Source organism: Falco punctatus, assembly GCF_963210335.1.
Source record: "Falco punctatus genome assembly, chromosome: 2".
Lineage (NCBI taxonomy): Eukaryota > Metazoa > Chordata > Aves > Falconiformes > Falconidae > Falco > Falco punctatus.
Window position 1 is genome coordinate 19,671,068 of NC_137581.1, and position 20,042 is coordinate 19,691,109.

General features: G+C 40.3%; 2 protein-coding genes across 15 annotated transcripts in view; one reads left to right on the plus strand and one right to left on the minus strand.

The window, feature by feature from the left end:
- The window catches only part of MPHOSPH8 (M-phase phosphoprotein 8), a 24,608-nt gene extending 22,065 nt beyond the window's left edge, over positions 1-2,543 (plus strand). Inside the window, exon 13 of the mRNA XM_080377214.1 lies at positions 248-2,543. Coding sequence (XP_080233340.1) covers positions 248-289 — 42 coding nt within the window. The 3' untranslated portion in view covers positions 290-2,543. The remainder of the gene's footprint in view (positions 1-247) is intronic.
- Positions 2,538-20,042, minus strand: part of PSPC1 (paraspeckle component 1) — a 74,216-nt gene continuing 56,711 nt past the window's right edge. For 2 of the 14 annotated variants that reach the window (XR_013926334.1, XR_013926339.1), the window contains 3 exons: positions 10,830-10,933; positions 6,475-6,591; positions 2,538-6,232 (listed from right to left, as the gene is read on the minus strand). Coding sequence is in view for 2 of the 14 variants with exons in the window: in XM_080377219.1 (XP_080233345.1) it covers positions 16,737-16,778 (42 nt within the window). In the remaining 12 variants the exon portion in view is untranslated. Of the gene's footprint in view, positions 6,233-6,474; positions 6,636-10,829; positions 10,934-14,022; positions 14,279-15,214; positions 16,779-17,903; positions 19,978-20,042 lie in introns of those variants that run through there. The other 12 variants (XR_013926338.1, XR_013926340.1, XR_013926333.1 and 9 more) reach the window with 11 other exon arrangements.

The following is a 20,042-nucleotide window of genomic DNA, read 5'->3' on the forward strand; positions in this document are numbered from 1 at the left end:
AGATGGAAGTCTGTGTGTATGTCTAGTTCAGATTTGAGGCTAACTTGTTCAACCACCACCTAACGCAGCAGCATTCTGCTTGAGTGTTTTTACAAGCCATTTGTATTTCATTAGGGCTACTATGAGCTGATTTTATTAAACACAGATTGTAATTTTATTTTTTTTCTCATGCTGTTCTTATATTAGAAGAAGGGTTTAACACATTAGTTACACAATCTGTCTGTGAAACCTTTGTTTGCTTTTACAGGTAAAACTGCTAATAGGAGCATACAGAGTGCAGTTGCAGTGACCTCACAGCTGCGAGCATATCGAGCGGCCTGACACTTCTTTGGATATACTTCCGATTCCTCTTCAGAGACTGACAAAGCAGTTTGGAACTTTTTGGCACCACACTCTTAAGACTTAAGTTCCCATCTCGCTGTCACTCGTTGGCAGTCACATGGGAAGGTATGCGTTGGAGAGCAGTTGAACACACTGCACTGGTGGGACAGGGTTGTCAGCTTTTTTTTACTTTGTACAGATGTAGATGTAAGTATTTGTGCCAATACATATAATTCTGTTTTTCTTTAACATGTGAGTCCAGACTGCATATTTCAGCTTTTCCACAATGTGGAATGGTGCATATAAGAACTATTTAAGGTAACTACGTGAAATGTCTTTTTTAATAGAATGATCTTTTCCATTTGTAAACTAAAATTTTCTACTTAGACTCTAACTGTAACATTTCTATGTAAAATGCAGAAGTGTCATATTCTTGGAGCTGTGGGCAGAAATTACACTTTGAAGTCACGGCATTAGGTTTAACTGACTTACTGAGGGCTGTGTTCTGGTTTGAAACTGTTCCTGCTACCATCCATCTCCTGATGAGAAAGCAGTTGCACTTGGAGTGATTCCCTTTGGGCAAACACAGTAAGGTCTGCAGGCATGAACAAAGACATCCGATAGGCTCAATTCGCAGAGGACTACAGTCAGATTCCTAGTTTTATCGGTGTTTTAAAACTACTTTTGTATTAGAGAAGCAACTGATATTTTAAACACATCTTAATTTTTGAGTTCTTAATCAAGTGATATATGGGAAAACAAATACAAGCTGAAAATAGCAAACCAGAAAACTTGTAACTGCCTGAAATGTGCAGGCAATGCTTTTTGTAGACAAGAAGATGCATAGCAGATTTCAGGTTCTCGACCTGATGGATGAGAACACGTATTGTTCTTTAGTGGAGAAATTCAGTTCCTCAGTGGAAAGAGCTGCTATCTTTTTTTTTTATTATTATTATTATTTAAATGACCTGTTCTATCAGATGACAACAGTTCTCTAACGGTCCTGTGCTATGATATACAAATGTAATACTTCCACACAAAGTATAGAATATTTTTCTTTGTATATTAACCCATATCTTGAAAAGAAGAAAAAAAAAGGGAAAAAAAAAAAAAACCCCAACCAAACCAACCAGATTGTGCCTTTGCTGTTCTGGTTGCCATGTGTAGTTTACATGCCGCTATGTGCCTATATTATTAGCAAAACTATTGTGGATAAATTGTTAATGTATTTGAGTGCACACCATTAAAAGGGTGCAGCTGTATTAAGTATCCTTTTAAGAACCGTGACTTTTTTTAATAGAAAGTTCAATTAACCAGTGTTTAATTTTTGGTTCTTGAAAGTTTAAAACTTTCATATTTAAGAGATGCCAAATGAGTAAGCACACCATTTCAATTTTGTGGAATGTCACATTAAGCTATATAAAACTAGAACAGCAACATGACATACTCATTTCTGTTTTGATTTAGAACAGTTGCCTATTTTTTTGCAAACAGTATTGATGGGATGTTAACAAGTCTGGGTTTTGCACAGACTTGGCACCTCCACCTCTCTGAAATAAGTTAGATACCTCATTTTGCTGAGTGTGAACACCTGAAATGCATGAAAAGGACAGGCTGAGACTCAGGTATGTCAATACCAGTACTTGGGACTCATGTAGCTGTATTATTTTTTATTTTTTTTTTAGTCACTGTGCATAACCTTGAAAGATGAGTAAGGACAGGACATTGGTGTTTCCTTATGTTGGAGTGACAGTTTTCACATATGTGGCTACAGCTTCCGCAGTTTACTCCTGCACTGTACACATAACATGTGTATAGTGCATGTGTGGTACGCTCTGTACAGCATGTCAGTGGTAAATGTCCAAGCTCTTCAAGGTGGGGACAAAAGGTTTTTGAACTAAAGTCCATATCATCTAGATGCTATTTAAAAACTGTTGCACAGTCTAATTGAGAAATGTCTAGTAATGCTCCAAGAGTTGACATAGCAAGTAGTTTGTCAAAGGCTGTTGATTTTGGGGGTTTGTTTTGTTGGGGGTAGTGTGGGTTTTTTTCTTGAGGCATTTGGGAGAGAGTGAGGAGTCCTCTGGGACATGGGGATAAAATTTGTGTTCATGATGCTTTTATTAAGGGATGGATTTTGCAGCCATCTTTGTCTTCTAGTTGGTGATACAAATTCAGAACCCATACTGAAGATGAATAAAAAGCATGTGAAAATGTTTGAAGCTCATTTTTGTCTGATTTTATTATATGGTTTTTATCCAGTTGCTAAGAAAAAGGTTTTGGTGGACAAAGGATGAAGAGAAAGTAGCTACAATAAAAAGCAATTCTTTAGACACAGTGGAGAAATACCTTTGAAGTACTTGCTCGGTTTCTTCTTGCTGCTGCCAGCAAGGCTAAGCAGCTGCAGTTACTATAAACTGCAATGGCAGTAAATTGTTCCGAAGGCTTGGGTGCATTCTTTCACTGCTACATCGTCAGTATTTGCGTTCCTGGCTGCTTTCACAGGTACTGAAGGGTAGTGGGTGATGAGCTGGCTAGTGTGGGGCCTCTGTCCTTTCTGCACTGGTTTTTCAAAACTGAGGTGTTAATCAGTCTGGATGGAAGAAAGCTCCTTCTGTACGGGGAAGGGACAGCGCTGAAGTGCAGCTGCCATCTTAGCCAGCTAGGACAGCTCAGAGTGCCCGAGGACTGTCCTAAAATGTTCTGCCTGTTACCACCCTTTGCCTTCCCATATAGTGCTGGAAAAGAGCCACTGTAAAATCTTCTTCCTTTAGGTCAGTCTTCCGGAGTAGTGGCAATCCAGTCCTTGCACGATGCGTTCCTACAGCTGTGCCTTCAGTTTTGCTGGAGTCTCCCTCTCTAATGCGGGAGGTACAGTGGGAGTTTTACCTTTTGAGAATGCAAGAGATCGGTACAGGCCGTGTTTTTCTAAGCTACTGGTACAGCACAGGCATGTGCTGCAAGCCCATCACTGAATCCTGACACTTCCAACAGTCCTCGGCTTTTGTGTGTCCCACAGGAATGGGGAAAATATTTATCAGCTTCTGAACCCATCTTGAAGTGAAAGAGAGAGAGGGGAAAAAAATACTAAAAGCAGACAAAAGACAGCACAGAATACAGCAGTCAAAATTACAGTTAAGAAGGGGGGCTCTTAGATAAAATCTCCAACACCTCACATATAGCAGCCAGGAGGACAGGACCAGGCAGAAGATGTTTTTTTGATTTCAGGCAAGCTGTCATGCAGGATAGCTACCACTGATTTTTTTTTTTTTTTTCCCCCCAAGAATTTCTGCAGTACATCCTACATGACTTGAACTGTAAGGGACTCCTCTGTGGTTAGTTGCTGTTGGCACTGACTCATTACAGGAGGTGGGTCAGGCCTTACCCTTGCCGGGCTCCTCTCACGTCCGTGCTGCTCTCAGGATGATGTGCTTTTAAGACAACCAAAACCATGAGTGCAGCTGTTGCCCCTGTTGTGCCAGCAGCTCAAATGTCTTCAACCAGAGCTGGAGGACAGTATTACCCAGGTGGTGACATCTTGATCTGCATCACAGACCCACACTTTCTGACAAAAAATCTTGGTCCCTGGAGCTGTTACTTATACAGGCTTCTGTAGAGAGTATGAATTTGGGGAAGAGCAGCCCTGTTAGGCCTGCTGAAGCAGCTGCATGTCTTGTGCTGAACAGTCATCTGTATCACGAGGGAAAAGCTGCTATCCCTGCCCCAAACAGTAATAACCAGAGCCCCAGCCTGTGCTTACATGCATATTTATTACTGTTTTAAAAAGGCTTTACAAAGCTGACTAGACCTCCCACTTCTGGAAAAGTCTACAGGGAGATGCCAAGCATTTGAAACTTCCCTCGCTTTCCTGTCTCTGTCAGCAATAGTGTCTATATACTGGAACAGTTCTTATTTCTGTAGACAGCAGGATCAAGATCCCTAAAACTGCAAGTGAACATCACCCTGCAGCCAGCCCTCAGACTGGGGCCCCTGCGTCCTCCCTTCCTGGAACAAGGGAAGACCCGTTAAGATGCAACGCTTGCACTGTAAATTATATGAGACTTCCTCAGGGCTGTGCACCTCTGAGATGAGCCTGGCTTCATCTTCTCTACCCAACTCCATTACACAGCTCAAGTAGGATTTCCAACCCCCCACCTCCTGTTTTTCAGACTGAACACCCCCCACTGCCTATCTCTAACCTCCCCATCGCCTTGGTGGCTTCTGCTGGCCTTGTTCCCATATACCTCTTGGCTTCAGGAGCCCAGAATGTCGCTGGACACCTTCGTCTTCACTTGTCCCAGATGAGCTTCTTCAGAACCAGTCATTCATGTTAATTCAGTACCCGATACAGGACTTTGCATTTGCCTTTACTGAACTCTGCAAGGTTGCTGTAAGGCCCTCAATTCTTGGTTACCGTGTTGTTGATTTCAGGAAACAGAAAATAAATATCCTGTTAGTCACTGATTAATTTGGAAGAGTTTTATAGTAGATTAAGAAACCCTGAAAAAACCCTGCAGGTACATTACAGTGCAATGTTAAAAACTCATTGCTTCAAAATTATTTTTTCATTATTGATTTCATTTATGGTTTCTGTTTGTCACCTTTTTATTGGGCTACATTAAGACAGCAGGCATTTTTATCATAATTACCAACTAAAATTTACTGCGCACAGTGAAATCTTACTGCAGCTTTAATCTCCCCATTCATTAACATTTCCTTCCAATCCTTTTCAGCTGTTGCAGGCTGACACCGATAGAAGAATTATTTAAAAAATGAAAAAGTCTAAATATCTATAGTGAAAAGCAACAAAATCTGAAAAACGGATGTAGCTGATCCTTACAGTTAGCAAAACGAGGCCTTGGGGAAAAGGAATACATACCATAAATATGTCAAGGTGGGGCATAACAAGGTAAGCTCAAGGAGGACCAAATGGTTACTAAGACCAAACAGAAAATAGTTTGAACTATCCTTATTAGCATACTAGGAGTTCCACTCCCTACTAACAAAGCCCCCTCCCCACAGAACATGCAGGCTGGGAAAAAGAATGCTGTACCTGTAGATGGAGACAAGACTTGTAAGAACCCATAAAAGAAAACTAAGTGTGACTAAACACAAATGTAAACAATTGTTCAAAGTGTATAAAACATTCTACAGGGTGTTGAGAGGTGTGCTAGCTTTGCAGATTTTACCGCTTAGCACCCATCTCTGCACAGGCGTGCAATGAACCCCTACTGTGCAGATCAGCTCTTGCACACCAGGTGAAGAACCCAGGTTTGGGATAACAGTACCGTTCTCTCTATGGAACTAATACTTCTGTGCTCTTGTAAGCTCTACTGCAACTTAAATACAGTCCACGCTATTGTTTCGTTATAAACCCTACCCTTCCCTATCTTTTTGTAATATACTTCAGTGCTTGAAAATACTTTTTTTCTTACTCATTTAACTCTAAAAGCTTTTCTTTTAGTCCAGTCCATTAACCAAGAAGCAGTCTTTTAATAAATCATTTACTCTTGATTTTTGTAGCATGTACAACAAACTCCAATCCTTTTATCAACACCACTTCCTGGTACTAGTATTTCTGGAAAGAAAGTCTGCTTCTGGTACAGTCTAAGCAAAAATGGAGTCAAGAGCTCAGTTACACACCGAAGCTGGCCAACATCAGCTTGACTATGAAACGCTTAACTTTGCTTAACAATGCTCTTCTGCTGGAGGCTGAAGACAGTCACATCACGAAAGCTGTAATTCATCTCCTCATACACAAAAAGGCATCTTAAACCTTGCAAGCAGACATCAGATTCTTCCGATGTGTCTTTTCCAGTCCAGGGTGCTGGTGGGAGACACAGCACCTGCATGCTGGCCCCCTGCCCATCATTTCAAACAGCCCTATTCCCTTCAGTCTCGCAGGCCAGACCTGTCCACAAGCAGAAAGAATACAGCTTAAGTGAGAGCGATGAATTCATCCCTCCCCACTGTTCAGCTAGGTGCTACAGATTTAATTACTGTTTTATTAGAGAGCAGCATTATTCTTGTGCCCGAGGGCATAGAGAACAACAAAGAAAAAAAATGCACATAAAGCACAAAGATAATACAAAAAGACTGATAACTGAGCACTGTTAAGTGTTCTAATGAGTGACAGCATGATGATATTCTCACCCCTGACGGTCCTTGTAATTCCAGCTTGAGGAGCAGCGTTTTGCACATAATCACAGTATGGCAGAAAGCCATCTTCAATTCCGAGGGGGTACAGCCACCAGCAGGTTTCGCAGAAACCTAATGCAATGGAGAACATTTTCAGGAAGTAAGTACGATTCAGGCTAAGGAGTTAAAGGGACAATGAAGCGGTAACTTCCTTGAAAACGTACTTTTGAAGACTCAAATAGCAAACTACAGAGCAATGCATTATCAAACCGTATTTGCTAAAGAGCTGGGAAATGCTAACGCTTTCCCAGATAGGCCATCCAAGAGGTCACCTGGAACTCTCTGTTCACCACTGTTCAGGAACCCCAGCAACAGGCAGCCTCACAGAACTCTGGCCTCCCTGGAAATTGAAGTCAGAGCTGAGTGCATTTACTGGTGTAACAGAACTGTACGGCAGATGTATTTCAGAGCTGAAGAAGGGAATGCAATGACGCACCAAGGCCAGCTCTCATCTCCCCGAATACTGCTCAGCAGCAAGTTAAGGGAGACCAAGCTGAGCAGGTGTAGATTTTTTTATGTGAATGATTTGGCTCACTCTCCCAGTCTTTTGAATGCTATTGCACACTCAGCCTCAAATACAATGAGATCCACTCATGTTTTTATCTTGTCTTCCCTCAATTTTTAATGCAATTTAATTAGGCCGTTAGGCTTTGTCAGTCAGGTTCACTGCAATCTGAAGTGCACACAGACAGATGAATAACGGGGAAAGAAAAGGATTTTTATCTCCACTGAGACAAGGAGTCATTATTTAGCCAGTCAAAGAAACACTTGTATCTCCAAGGAACCTTGGCCATCCGCTCTTCCCTTCACAGGAAGGAAACTGTAAATTGAAGACTAAAAAATTCTGAGATGCCTGGGAAACATGCCAAGGGCTGGGGCTCCCAAATGGCTCTTTTGCAGGGGGTGCAGGCTGATACATAAGGACAAGCAATACTGAATTCCCAGCAGCTACATCGTCAAGACAAAATGTCAGCTGGATAGAAAATCTCTTTTGAGTCAAACTTAGAAAAAGTTGTTTTTTCTATTACTACTACTTTTTTGACAGTTTTAACTGTGTTGTCTTTTTTAGATTTTGAGAATAAATGCTTGTAGCTTGCTTATTTCCATAGCCTAGTGTATATTACACATAATTGTCTGGTTATTTTTATATTACTATTTTATTGTGTTTTTACTAGAACTAGAAAGTAACAGGGAATTCCTTAGTAAAAGGCAAAGCAAAACGGCAAAACAAGATGCGTATCAGTTTTCCCACCTCCTCAGCCCTGCACTTCTTCAATATCAAACAGGCAGGAGGGTCTGTGTTAGGCAACACCTGTGCTGGACACAGGTTACACATGTTGGGCCTGGTGGGAGGCAGCCACGGGAGCTGCTGCTGGCACCGCCAGACCGCTCTCCACTGCTGAAAGGTCACGGCAACAGGGAGAGACGTGCAAGGACTAGGGGAAAGCAAATGTCACTCCTGTCTTCAAAAAGGACAGGAAGGAAGACCGAGGGAACTACAGGCCTTGGCAAGGTGATGGACAAACTACTCCTGGAAACTGCTCCAGACCAACAGGCCAAGAACGACAAGAAAGTAACGTAGTAGTCAGCATGGATTTACAAAGGGGTCATTTGCAAATCCTTAAGGATCCTCTACGATGGGGTGACCAGTTCAGTGGATATGGGGAGAGCAGTGGATATTGTCTACCTTGACTTTGGCAAGGCTTTTGACACCGGGTGCCATAATATCTTCACTGACAAGTCGATGAGGTACAGGCTTGATAAGTGGACGATGAGGTAGACTGAAAGCTGGCTGAACAGCCAGGCCTAAAAGTTGTGATCAGTGGCACGAAGTCCAGTTGCAGACCAGTAAGTAGCAGAGTACCCCAGGAATCAGTACTGAGGCCAATCCTTTTCAACATTTTCATTTATGACCTAGTTGATGGGACAGAGCACATCCTCAGCAAGTTTGTAGGCAATACAAAGCTGAGAGGAGTGGCTGATACACCAAAGGGTCACACTGCCACCCAGAGAGACCTTGACAGGCTGGAGAGATGGGCCCACAATATCTCGTGAAGTTAAAGGGAAATAACCAGATCCTGCACCTGAGGAGGAATAATCCCAGGCACCAGGACAGAATGGAGCTGGAAAGCAGCTTTGCAGGTAAAGGACCTGGGGGGTCCCAGTGAACACCAGGTCCAAGGACCACCATGAACAAAGAATGTAACCTGGCCACAAAGGCGGCCAATGGCATGCTGCACTACATTACAAAGAAAGTTGCCAGCATAAGGAAACAGAGAGGATCCTTCCTCTCTACTCAGTACTGGTGAGACATCAGAAGCGTTCTGCCCTGTGTTGGGCTCCCCAGTAAAAAAAAACAACATGGACATACTGGATTGTGTTCACTGAATGGAAGAAAACTGAGGCACTGGAGCATCCTTCATGTTACAAAAGCTGAAAGAGCTGGGACTGCTCAGCCTGGAGAAAGTGGGGTGAAGTCTTCAGTATTTATAAACATCTGATGAGAGGGTATAAAGATGATAGGCAAGAGTCCTTCCAGTGATGCCCAGAGACAGGACCAGAGGCGAGGGGCACAAACTGGAACACGGGAGGTTCCCTGTGAACATCAGGCATCTTTTACTGTGAGGGTGACCAAGCACTGCTATGAGTTGCTCAGAGAGGTTATGGGGTCTCCATTCCTTGGAGACCAAACCCAAATGGACAGAGTTTCAGGACAACCTGCCCTACTCAACCTCCTGCTTTGAGTAGGGGGTTAGATTATACAACCTCCGCAGCACCCTTCTAACCTCAGGTATTCTAGGATTCTGTGGAGAGCCTGCTCGGATTTCAGCTGCAGAGGTGAGATGGAAGTTGGCACTGCAGCGCTCAGGGGAGAAGTCACTTCCAGTCGCAAGGGTAACTACCAGGCTGTCTGGCATGGTGTGCATTACTGGGGTGACCTGAACACAAGGGGGGGAGCAGGTCTCCAATTCTTCATCTGAAGCATGCACAGAGAAAAATTTTCTCTTTGGAAGAATGCTTTACAAAGGAGTGCTACCTAAGTAAAAGATACAATAAGGCAGAGCCAGGCAGAGGGTAAAAAGGAGAGAAAAAGGAGACTGAACTTCTGTGGAGCATAATGGGATGTTGCCTGTCTTAGGTAGACAGTTTGAACTATTTCACACCTGAGAATAAAAGATGATGACACAGGCAATTTTTCAGTATTGGTCATAACTCACAGTACATTTTGAGATAGGTTACTGCAGAAAGATTTCTTCTCTCGTGTTGTCCTTCACATGCTTTTCACAGAATGACAAAGCACCCCAACATGTTTATACTTACCATGCAACACTCCGAAGTTTTAGTGCTTATTTCTCACACTTAATTTACTAGCTGACTTGGAAAGCAGTAAAAGGACTCCTCTAATCAGCAATAAAAAGACTAATACTACAGAATCATGTAACGATTTGGTGGGAAGGGACATTTGAAAGTCATCTAGTCCAAACCCCCTGCCATGGGCAAGGACATCTTTCACATGTCATTAATAAATAGCTCAATATATCTTGTTCTTTATGTATCTAGTTATCTATTTACTGTTAAAACAACTGTAGAGACAGCTCTGAGTACATTTTACTAGGCTAAACACAAACAGAGGATAACCAACCCAAATTCCTCTTGCTTTATCAGTGGAACTTGCACATCTCAGTCAAATCTTATGAGTGTTTAAAATTATTTTTCCTATAAAAGCAACTGATTATTTTGGAATTTCAGAACCATCAGAACTACTGAACAAGCTGCATAAATCTCCCTCTAAAAACTTCATACCCATCAGTCCCACAGAGATGCTTGCAACACCCAGGGTAGATGACACTACATACCTGTGCGTACCCAAGCTGAACTCTACCCCAGGTTTTACCAAGTACACGGACACAGCCTTCCAGACCAAGGCCTACTGGATAATCCCAAGGACTGGTCAGTATCAGAAACTAGAGAGTTGATCGTACAAGCTGGATTCCAAGTGCAACGTACCAATAACATCCAGTAGCTCAGACATGGTATCGTATTAATGTGGCACTATGGTTTCTGGATTTGAGACATTATGACTGGCCAGATTTTGAGCTCTCTGCAAGATGCCGTGTACATATACTTCAAGTTCTTTAAAAACACGTTAACATATGACAGGAATTATACAAGGAATTACATTATCTGGAAGCAAGTTATTAGTTGAAGTGTAGAAGCAGAATTACGCTACATCAAATCACAAATGCAACAAAAAGTGGGCTCTTCATTTCAGTCAATTGCTGAATAAAGCCAAATATCCTAATACATACCTTGTACTAAAAATTGGTTTAGGACTCCCTTTTGTATGCATAAGATAGCAGAAGGATTCTGCACAAGCCAGTCTTCATCTGCATTTTAAGATTTCAACAGTAACCTAAAAAAATAAAGAGACAGTAAATAACTGTAACATCAAACAAATCAGAAAATACAGTAGCTTCTCTTTTTAAATATGGAGAAATAAACCATAATAAAACTTCACATTATCAGAAAAAAAAAAATCATTTATTCTTAACCCATTCTTACCACTTAATTGTTACTACACAGGTTTCAAAATTATTTTTAGTACCTCAACAGTTAAAAAACAGCTGTTCTGGAATGTTAATAAGTTCCTAAATATTCATACTTCTGCTTAGAGTTCATTAAGTGCAGATCTGCTCCGAAGAACCCCAAGTCCTTTCACTCTGGAGGGTTTTTAAAACACGTATCAAACACAACACTGTCTTCTAAGCCTGCCAATGCATGTGGCCAAAGTGATATCCTTCTCATATTATTGCCACTACAGTAATTAGGATTCCTGTACGTAACACAGTTATTAATGAAACTTGAGAACTGCTCTCACTGTAGTTGTACTGAGGGTACAGAAGCACGGTCTCCTCCCCATGCCACAGCTTGCTGTGGTACAGACACTCCGTAAGCATGGTATCAATACAACTGAACTGAACTGGAGCAAAATGTCCTGATTTATAACACCACCTCAGAACAGAACTGCATGCAAGTCTCACTAAAATACATTTTAATAAGCAAAGCATTAGAAATTGATGCAAAAGTTTAAGACTTGCAATTTTAAAACTTTTGCAATAGATCTGCTTGCATTTGCAGCAAGTGCAGCTGGAAGAACAAACAGCAAGTCAGAGTATATTTTTATTCCTATTACATTTATTAATTCATAATTAAATTTACTGTAATTATATTCAAAAAGGCCTAGATAATAACTGGAAATGTTAATAAGGGTATCCATCTTGAACTCTGTGTGTCTTCTTCCAGAGTTCACATGCAAAATAACTATCCAAAACATTTAAAATCCCAACAGCTCCCTGCCCCAGCCATTCAGGCTTCAAAACACCCATACACACTCATTCCCTCCTCCCCCACCCCAATGAAAGTCACCTCTTCTCCACAAATACCTCCAATTTAAAATAACATGTGAGGACTGCCATGTTTAATAGGTTTAATATAATCGATTACTCGGGCTGGGGAAGCAGACACAGAAACGTGTTGCAGAGCTAAGAAGCCCTAGAAATGTCTTCCTAGAGAGGAAGACTGCCTGGAAAGCCCCCAGTTACAGCAGCACAACGGGATGAAGAACTCTGTATGCTCTCAGTTCAAGATCTTGGTAAATTGTTTTAAGTCTTTAGGTACTGTCTGATGATCAGAAACTTTAGCACACCCTGTGAAGTGTGTGTGTTACAGAATTACTTTGGAAAGCCACGTACAGGTTGTGCCTTTCAGGCTAGCTTTGCTTCAGGAACAGCCCCAGAAAACAACTCAGAAGTGACATACACGCAAATTGCAATACACAATCACGAACATTTACAACAAAGGTAACATTTACCTTAGTAGATACAACTGAAAAAAAGCTGAGGCTAGCAGCTCAAAATAAGTACAACTTCAAAGTTGGCACAATTTATGTTTGAGTCCTATTAAAAGTGCTGTTAATTCATCAATTCTCCCACTTGCTTCCTTTTCATCTTTCCCCACCCCATGGTGCAGCTTGCTAAATATCATATTTCAGAAATTCTGTTACCTATTCCATAACACAGATGTCCAGCAAGATGGATACTTTCTTCCTAAAGCAGATACGACAGAGCACAGCCCACTAACCCTTTATAACTAGAGCTATGATTTTGCAAGCACTAGTATTAAAACAATTTAACAGGTCAAATGCAGTAATGGCCGTTAGCAATGTCTGTCATCACAGGGACCTGACTGGAGTTGTCATCTGGACAAACATTAGTGTCCTGGGATATTACCACCACATGGTGAAACTAATCCAGCTACTGGTAAGTATGTACCCATCTTAAAGGGAAGCTACAATTACAAACTGCACATCTTTCAGTTTGTATTTTAGATTATGGAAAAAACATAATAATTAGGCTTTTCTTCTTTTCTTCCCCTAGCTACAAACAGCAAGGCTAAGACCTCCAGAGGCTTAACACAGTCTCTCAAGTTTCCACAACAGCCAGTGTATACTGACTTCCACATGGCCACCCAGATTTACTGAAACCAAAGTGGTGAGCCAGATTCTTAGCAACCAGTAGGGAATTAGTGACAAAATTGTAGCCAAATAAATCTATTACGTTTTTGAAAATAACCCCTAAAACCAGCTAGTAAGACCATATGTCAGTGTTACAAATTATAATCATTTACCATAACTCAAATACTTATTGTGTGTGGTTGTGGTTTTGGCTTTTTGTTTTTTTTAACAGTAGGTCTCTCCCGCTGTACTGTTTCTTCATGTTTCATCCCCTATGAGAAATTAAGATCATTACAACCTCCCTACCCTAACAAAAACCTACATAAACCCTACTGTTTATGATTAACGGTAATTACTTTGTTAGATCTGAATATATCCTAGCAGATATTGCTGAAAAAAGGGATTTGCAAGAGTAAGCAGGAACACAGCAAATAGTTATTTTCAAAGTAATAGACTCTGAATCACTTTCATTCCTATGATAAAGCTTTTCTTTAAATTAAAGCTCAGAGTGGGTATGGTGCCAAGCAAAATCCATCTGAAACATTCTAAAAGGCTAACAGCATGATAAACATGCCTATACTGAAGAGAACAGATGCATCACACACAAACTGAGTGATGCTGTGCATATATTGTGCCATTATCAAGGAAAATTGAAAACCAGCTCCTCAGTACAACCCATTTCAAGTAACACACACTCAGGCTTCAGAGCACTCTCCACTAGTGTCTTTCCAATACAGAACTGCATGTGAAACAAGCTACCACGCAGAAACAGCTATGACGATCTACAGCACTGAAGGACGCTTTACATTTACCTCGCACACCAATGCTATGCAGCTTCACTGGCTTGACTAACAGAACAGACTGGGGTGTGGGGTGCGTTGGTTTTTTTTTTTGATTAACAGGATTTTTGGTGACTACTGTAACAAAGAGCTTCCCCCCTATATTTCCCTCCACTTCCCCCTTTATTTTATGTCTACTTTAAAAATTACCTAGCAACACAGAACAGCAGCATGGGTAAATTTTGACTTCCACTGAAGTGGGCCATACGACAGTTTGCACCAGCAGAGATAGGTATCATTCTGAGTGTAGCAGAGCCACTATCCATCACACAGAAAGGATGAACTCCAGTGCAGAGCTGTTCTCAGGAAAACACACAATCCCTTGTGGCCATTTATTTGGGGTTTCCAAAGGGAACCCGAGGTGATCCGCAGAGCTGTGTTCATGTTTGCATTTGTTCAGGTTTACCTATCAAAAGGTAACAGATAAGAATGTTGGCTGCTGACATACTAACAGAAGATACAGTGCTAGACACTTCTAAATGGTCAAGCAACATTTTCCTCCCCATTCTTCTCTTACCAAGTCTGGCCAAACCTGCTCACCTTAATCATGAGTAGCCCCTGCTGCGGGCAAAAGCACATATTTGATGCAATAAAACCATCAGAGAGTAAATCCATTGTCACCTGGGCATCACTGCATGGCTGCCAGTAATTACAGGAGACAAACTGCAAGATAACCCTTCCCAATCACGTTCCCTAAATTCTCTCAAGAGCATATACTTGTAGACAGCTAGAAGCAAATAAGCATTTAAGAGGGAAAAAAATTAGCATTACCAAAATAAGGCTCAAAAGGAAAAATAAGTTCCCAGAAACATAAGGGCAAACACTACTTGAACTGTGCCAGCAAGGCATTCGATTTCCTTGACAAGACTATTAAAAATATTTTTCATCTATTTCACAATTTACAGTTTATAAGGTAGAAAGTACCTGAAGTTAGTTAGCATCTTACACAGAATGAGGAATGTGAAGGTTAGTAATATTCCTCTTCTGGAATCAGATTTCAAAAAAGAAAAAAGTGGTGGCAGTAATAAACCCATACCAGTGACAATATTATGATCAAGGAACTTTTTTTTTTTTTCCCTGTTTTGCCTGGACTGCAAAACTTCACTCACAGAAGTTATAACTATTTCTTCAGTATTTGGAGAATAATGAGCATGTCTGAAAATATTTAAACAGAAAGGACAAAGATTTCATCTGTGCAGCTTAAGCAAGGTCTGAATTTAAAGATGCTAAAATTTATAAGTACTTCATAAATTTAATAAAAACTGCTCCTTTGTGAGTCACTAGGTTCCCAGATGTAAGGCTATGCATTTAATACAGAAGGAGGGTCCATTTTTTAAAATAAAAAATAAAAAAATCCCTGACATTTCAAAGAAGTTTCAGTTTAATCAGCAGAAGGGAATGAAGTCTTAACATCACCCAGGCTTCTACTCCACAGTATAAGTGAAGCATTAGACTTACATATATTTTGTATGTAAATATATACCTTGTATTTTTGCCAATTTTTGTGAACTGTGAGGCTGTAGTCATACAGTCATTAAAATAATCCTATATGAAACAGCAACTGAATCACGTGTTTTTGAATACGGCCCCCTCCCCCATATTGCTCACTAACATTCCCATGTCGAGGAATCTGCAGCACCAGAATAGCTGGGTAATCAAGACAGTGATTTTTCACGATTATCCATTCTACATATGTTGTCATTAATGCAGCAGAAACACCTTCAGATACTCAGATTTCTACTTTCAATGACTGTTCATGCTGAGCAGCTTAGAAAAACATCCAAGTAACAGTACCATTTTCTCCATTCAGAACGCACATGCCCTGTTACATGAATGCAAAGTTCCTGAGCATTTTGTGATACTTTACCTTATCACGAACAGCTAAGTAGTACAAAACTGTTGAAGGAGCTGCTGAATGTATGTTGTAAGCTGTACAAAACTGTTGAATAACCTTTAACCCTCATCATCTCTTTCACCTAGAAATAATGACGTATATATGTGACTTCACCAATTAACAAAGAAAACTTATGAAATTTGACAGATCAAAAGCATCTGAAACGGTTGCATCAGCACTGGAAGTTAACAGTTAAGATATCACAAGCTGCTTCTGTCAGTTTCTAGAAATTCTGAGTGAGTTCATCTATCACAGAAACTTACGGCTTGTTTATACACACAGTTTGAAACAAATTTAGAAGTCTGCTGTAAATGAGATAAACTTAAACCAGCACAGCCAGCAGAGCTTAGTACTATCACTATTGCTCTACTACTTTAACAGAAGTCAGGATAACATTGAGCTACACACTGTGCAACCAAGTTTACAATTATGCTATCTGAGATGAGAGAACCACCAAGAAAAAATTCAGAGACATTTAAACAGGCATAGTTTTATTAGTATCAGTGGTTTAATTTCAAAATAATCTTTCAAATTATTTTCAAGTAGCAAAAATCTGTATAAGCAAAACCTAAGAGATAGTTTTCTCATAATTTATATGTTTTAGAACTACAGAAAATCAGCATAAGCTTTGTATTATAGAAAAATACTTATATATAGTTGTGATGATCTCATCATTTTGGTATTTTGGATCTTCCAAAAACTAGGGGGGAATCTAGTTTCATGGGAAACTTCCTAGATTATGCATAATCTAACCTTCTGTAATTTAAAAAAAGAACATTCCTAAGGAATTGTCAAATTCACCGATACACAGCACATTTACTTCTGAAGTGTCAGCAATGCACCTTTACACAACTTCACACGACACTCCCCATTCCCTCCTGTAGGATTCCTTACCTGTCATCTTTGCAGCAGGTGCCAAGTTAGGCCAGTGTCCTAACCTCCTCTTCCAAAATACTGACAGCAGAACTGATTATCTTTGTGGGGCTAAAACCTCTGAAGCCATAACACTGTGCTGGGGGAAAGGGCAGGGCAAGCTGTGGTCACACAGTCCTTATTATAAAGAGCAACAACTCAAGATTCACTCCAAAGAGTTTTCATCTTTGAAGTGCTTCATTTGGAAATGTAGAATACAACAACACTAAGAAATACAGACATCTATACTGAAACGAAACCTAGTAAGGAAGCATTCAAATACCTAAGCATGCGATAGGGTTTTAATGTTAATTCATATCAAGTTCAATGAAGTAAAAACTTTAGATGAGAAAAATCACAGAAGGGTCAATGTTGGAAGGGACCTCTAGAGATCATCTGTTCCAACCCCCTGCTCAAGCAGGCCCACCTAGAGCTGATGCCCATGGAGACTCCACAACCTCCCTGGGCAATCTGTGCCAGTGCTCAGTCACCCTCACATTAAAATCTGTTTCCTGAGGTTCAGACAGAGGCTCCTGTGTTTCAGTTTCTGCCCACTGCCTCTGGTCCCATCAAAAAAACTGGTAATTCATTGTGCAATTAGGTAGTTTCCTTCTGCGCTAACTCTGCTGGATTACTTCATGACAAATACAGAACACCAGCTTCTTACTTCCACCATAATAAATACATATTTGGTAGAAAAGAGAAAACCTTACATTAGATTTGAAATACACAGGAGATGGAATCTGTATTTCAAGACAAAGACAACAGAACAGCATTAACAAACTACAAGGTATGCTGCAAAAGCTCTATCACATATTCGTCCACTGACATGAAGACTTACCTGTTTACGAAAAAACCCACAAAGCAACGTTGAATAAAGGTATCATTTCTCACGAAAACTTGTGTTTTGTAGAGATGAAGGCATTTAGAGATCTGTTTCAACATGACATAACTAGTCCTTGCAACAAATCAAGTCTTCCTTTACTTGCCCAGTCTAAGCAGACTACTATTCAGACCTGGGCTAGAAGCTGTGCATTACACCACCAAGGAACCTGTGCAAATTTTTACGGCAGAGTATGTACTGAAGTCAACTACATAAAAGTGAAGAGACTCTTTACTTGCTACTGTTGTACAAGCTTCATCATCTGGCAAGCTGGGACTCAAACTTGGCTTTCTGTGCTTTACTTGCACGGTTGGGCATATTGCTGATGCTGCACAATGTAGGATTTATCTCAACTTTCTAGTACCATTTTACTTTGCTTATTTAAGTAGAAGTGGCTGCTACCTGTAAGATAGTTATCGTTCCTTCCCAAAGTGAAACAGCTTTCTAAGTGAGTATCAAACATGAAAAAAAAAGCATTAAGTCTCAGATCTCATACATACAGCTAAGGAAGCACCTGCTAAAGGGTAATTAAAAGGACTGAAAAGCACAGTATTAGGAATAAATTCAATATTTGAATAACAGGTTTAACTATCAGGCATCTCAGTGTTACAAATACTAGTAAAATTAACCCTTCCACCATCTACCCCCATTAAAAGACACTCCAGTTGGCTACAACCTTCATCACTCGAGAACAAAGGCCATAATGATGAAACCACATCTGCACAGGACCAAGACCACATGGGTAAGAAAAACAGAACTTCCTTTTGTTATCATCTTTACATACAAAGGCAGTCAGCTGGCATATTCCAGACTAAAGTATTTTGAATCGGAGACTGACCGCTGGCACTACGTTTCGTCATGGTTCATTCAGATTTCAAGATGTAAGCTCATACTATAATTCTTGTATTAAAAATATGCACTTAAATATGTTATCAAAATTATGTCAGGTGACAAATTTCTAAATGTTAACACATTAATGAGAAAATGGTCATGAACAGAATGAAACATAAGTTTGTTACTTCAGTTACCTGTTTGTGACTTTTGATGTACACAAGGAAATAACATCCATTCTAACACACTACAAACATTATTTGCCAAGTCTTAAAAAGAAACTCCACATAAACAAGCAGCAGCTTCTCCAACGAAGTCCGCATTTCAAACCGAGGTTCTGTCCACTGATGCATTGATTTCTTTGAAAGGTTAACAGTGTTTACCTGCTATGAGATTCTTCCACTACTTTTTTGCAGACCATCTTCAAAGAGCTCACAGTTGGCTCTCCTATTCTGCTCAACCTTGTTCTTGCCTTCTCGTAACTTTATTTCCATCTTATTTAAAAGCTTTCAGTCAACTTACTTTCATTCTGAGCTCTGCAAAACCTTGCATCTGATCAGCATCCGGTTACTGAGTATGCTCCGACAGGGTATATTTGTGCATAACTTTTGAGTGATTCCAGTTTACACTACACTGTGTAAACTAAAATGCAGATCTCCAAATAGCTTAAATATGAACCTCAGCACCTGGAAGCAGAACCAGGTCTCTCCATCCTTATTACAAAATTAGGGAATCAAACTGAAATAATCATCCAACAGATACATTTTCCATAACACACCCTGAATTATCAAATGAATTTGTGTCATTGACAGTACAAATGTAACTGGTTTGTATTTTTGTAAAACTGTACATAATATTTCCTAAGTCTCTACTCAAGCTTGCTCAGATCAATACTTCATCGAGTATACTACATTTGTAATTTGCAAAAGGTAACATCTGGAAGCACACTGCAATGACTGAAAAGGTATAAACTGAGGCGACCGTAGCTGGCAAGAGCAAAGGCTGATTTAAGGACTCTGTGACTACACATAGCACCCTCAACCCCAGATACAGTAGGTGCCACCGTGCAACTGAAATTTGCTAAGCAAAAGAGATGAAGACTTTGAAAAGCATCCTTGTAGCCTTAAAAGAACTCTGTTAACTGAGGCAAGTGAAGCAAATGCTGGAACAACCAAAGGCACTACTGTATTCAAAGTCCTGGGAAGGCTATGGCAGTCATGTAGCTGTACAAGTATCCATCAGCAGACAAGCCACCTCAGATGCTGACTGTTCAACTACTCAGATTTGTAACTGTGGCAAGATCATTATATTCTTCACAAACTTAAATCCTGACAGTCCTATTCTTGTTTTGTCACGATCGAGACAAAGTAACGTTTTTCTGCAATAGTAGCAGGACCAGGCTGTTTATAAGCAGAGCTCTCTAAACTCATGACAAAAATCCTCTACGGAAGCATCAGTATATGAAGTTATACATACTTTAACTTCAGTCCTTTCCCAGCACAATTCTGTCTTGTATATTCAGCCTTTCCCTGCATGTTATTAATAAAGTTCCACCTCTGCTCCTTTTAGGTTATGTAGACAAAACCTAAAAAGACGAGAAAAAAAATCGCCAACTCCTCAACATTACTCTTCTCTGTATCTTAACGAAAC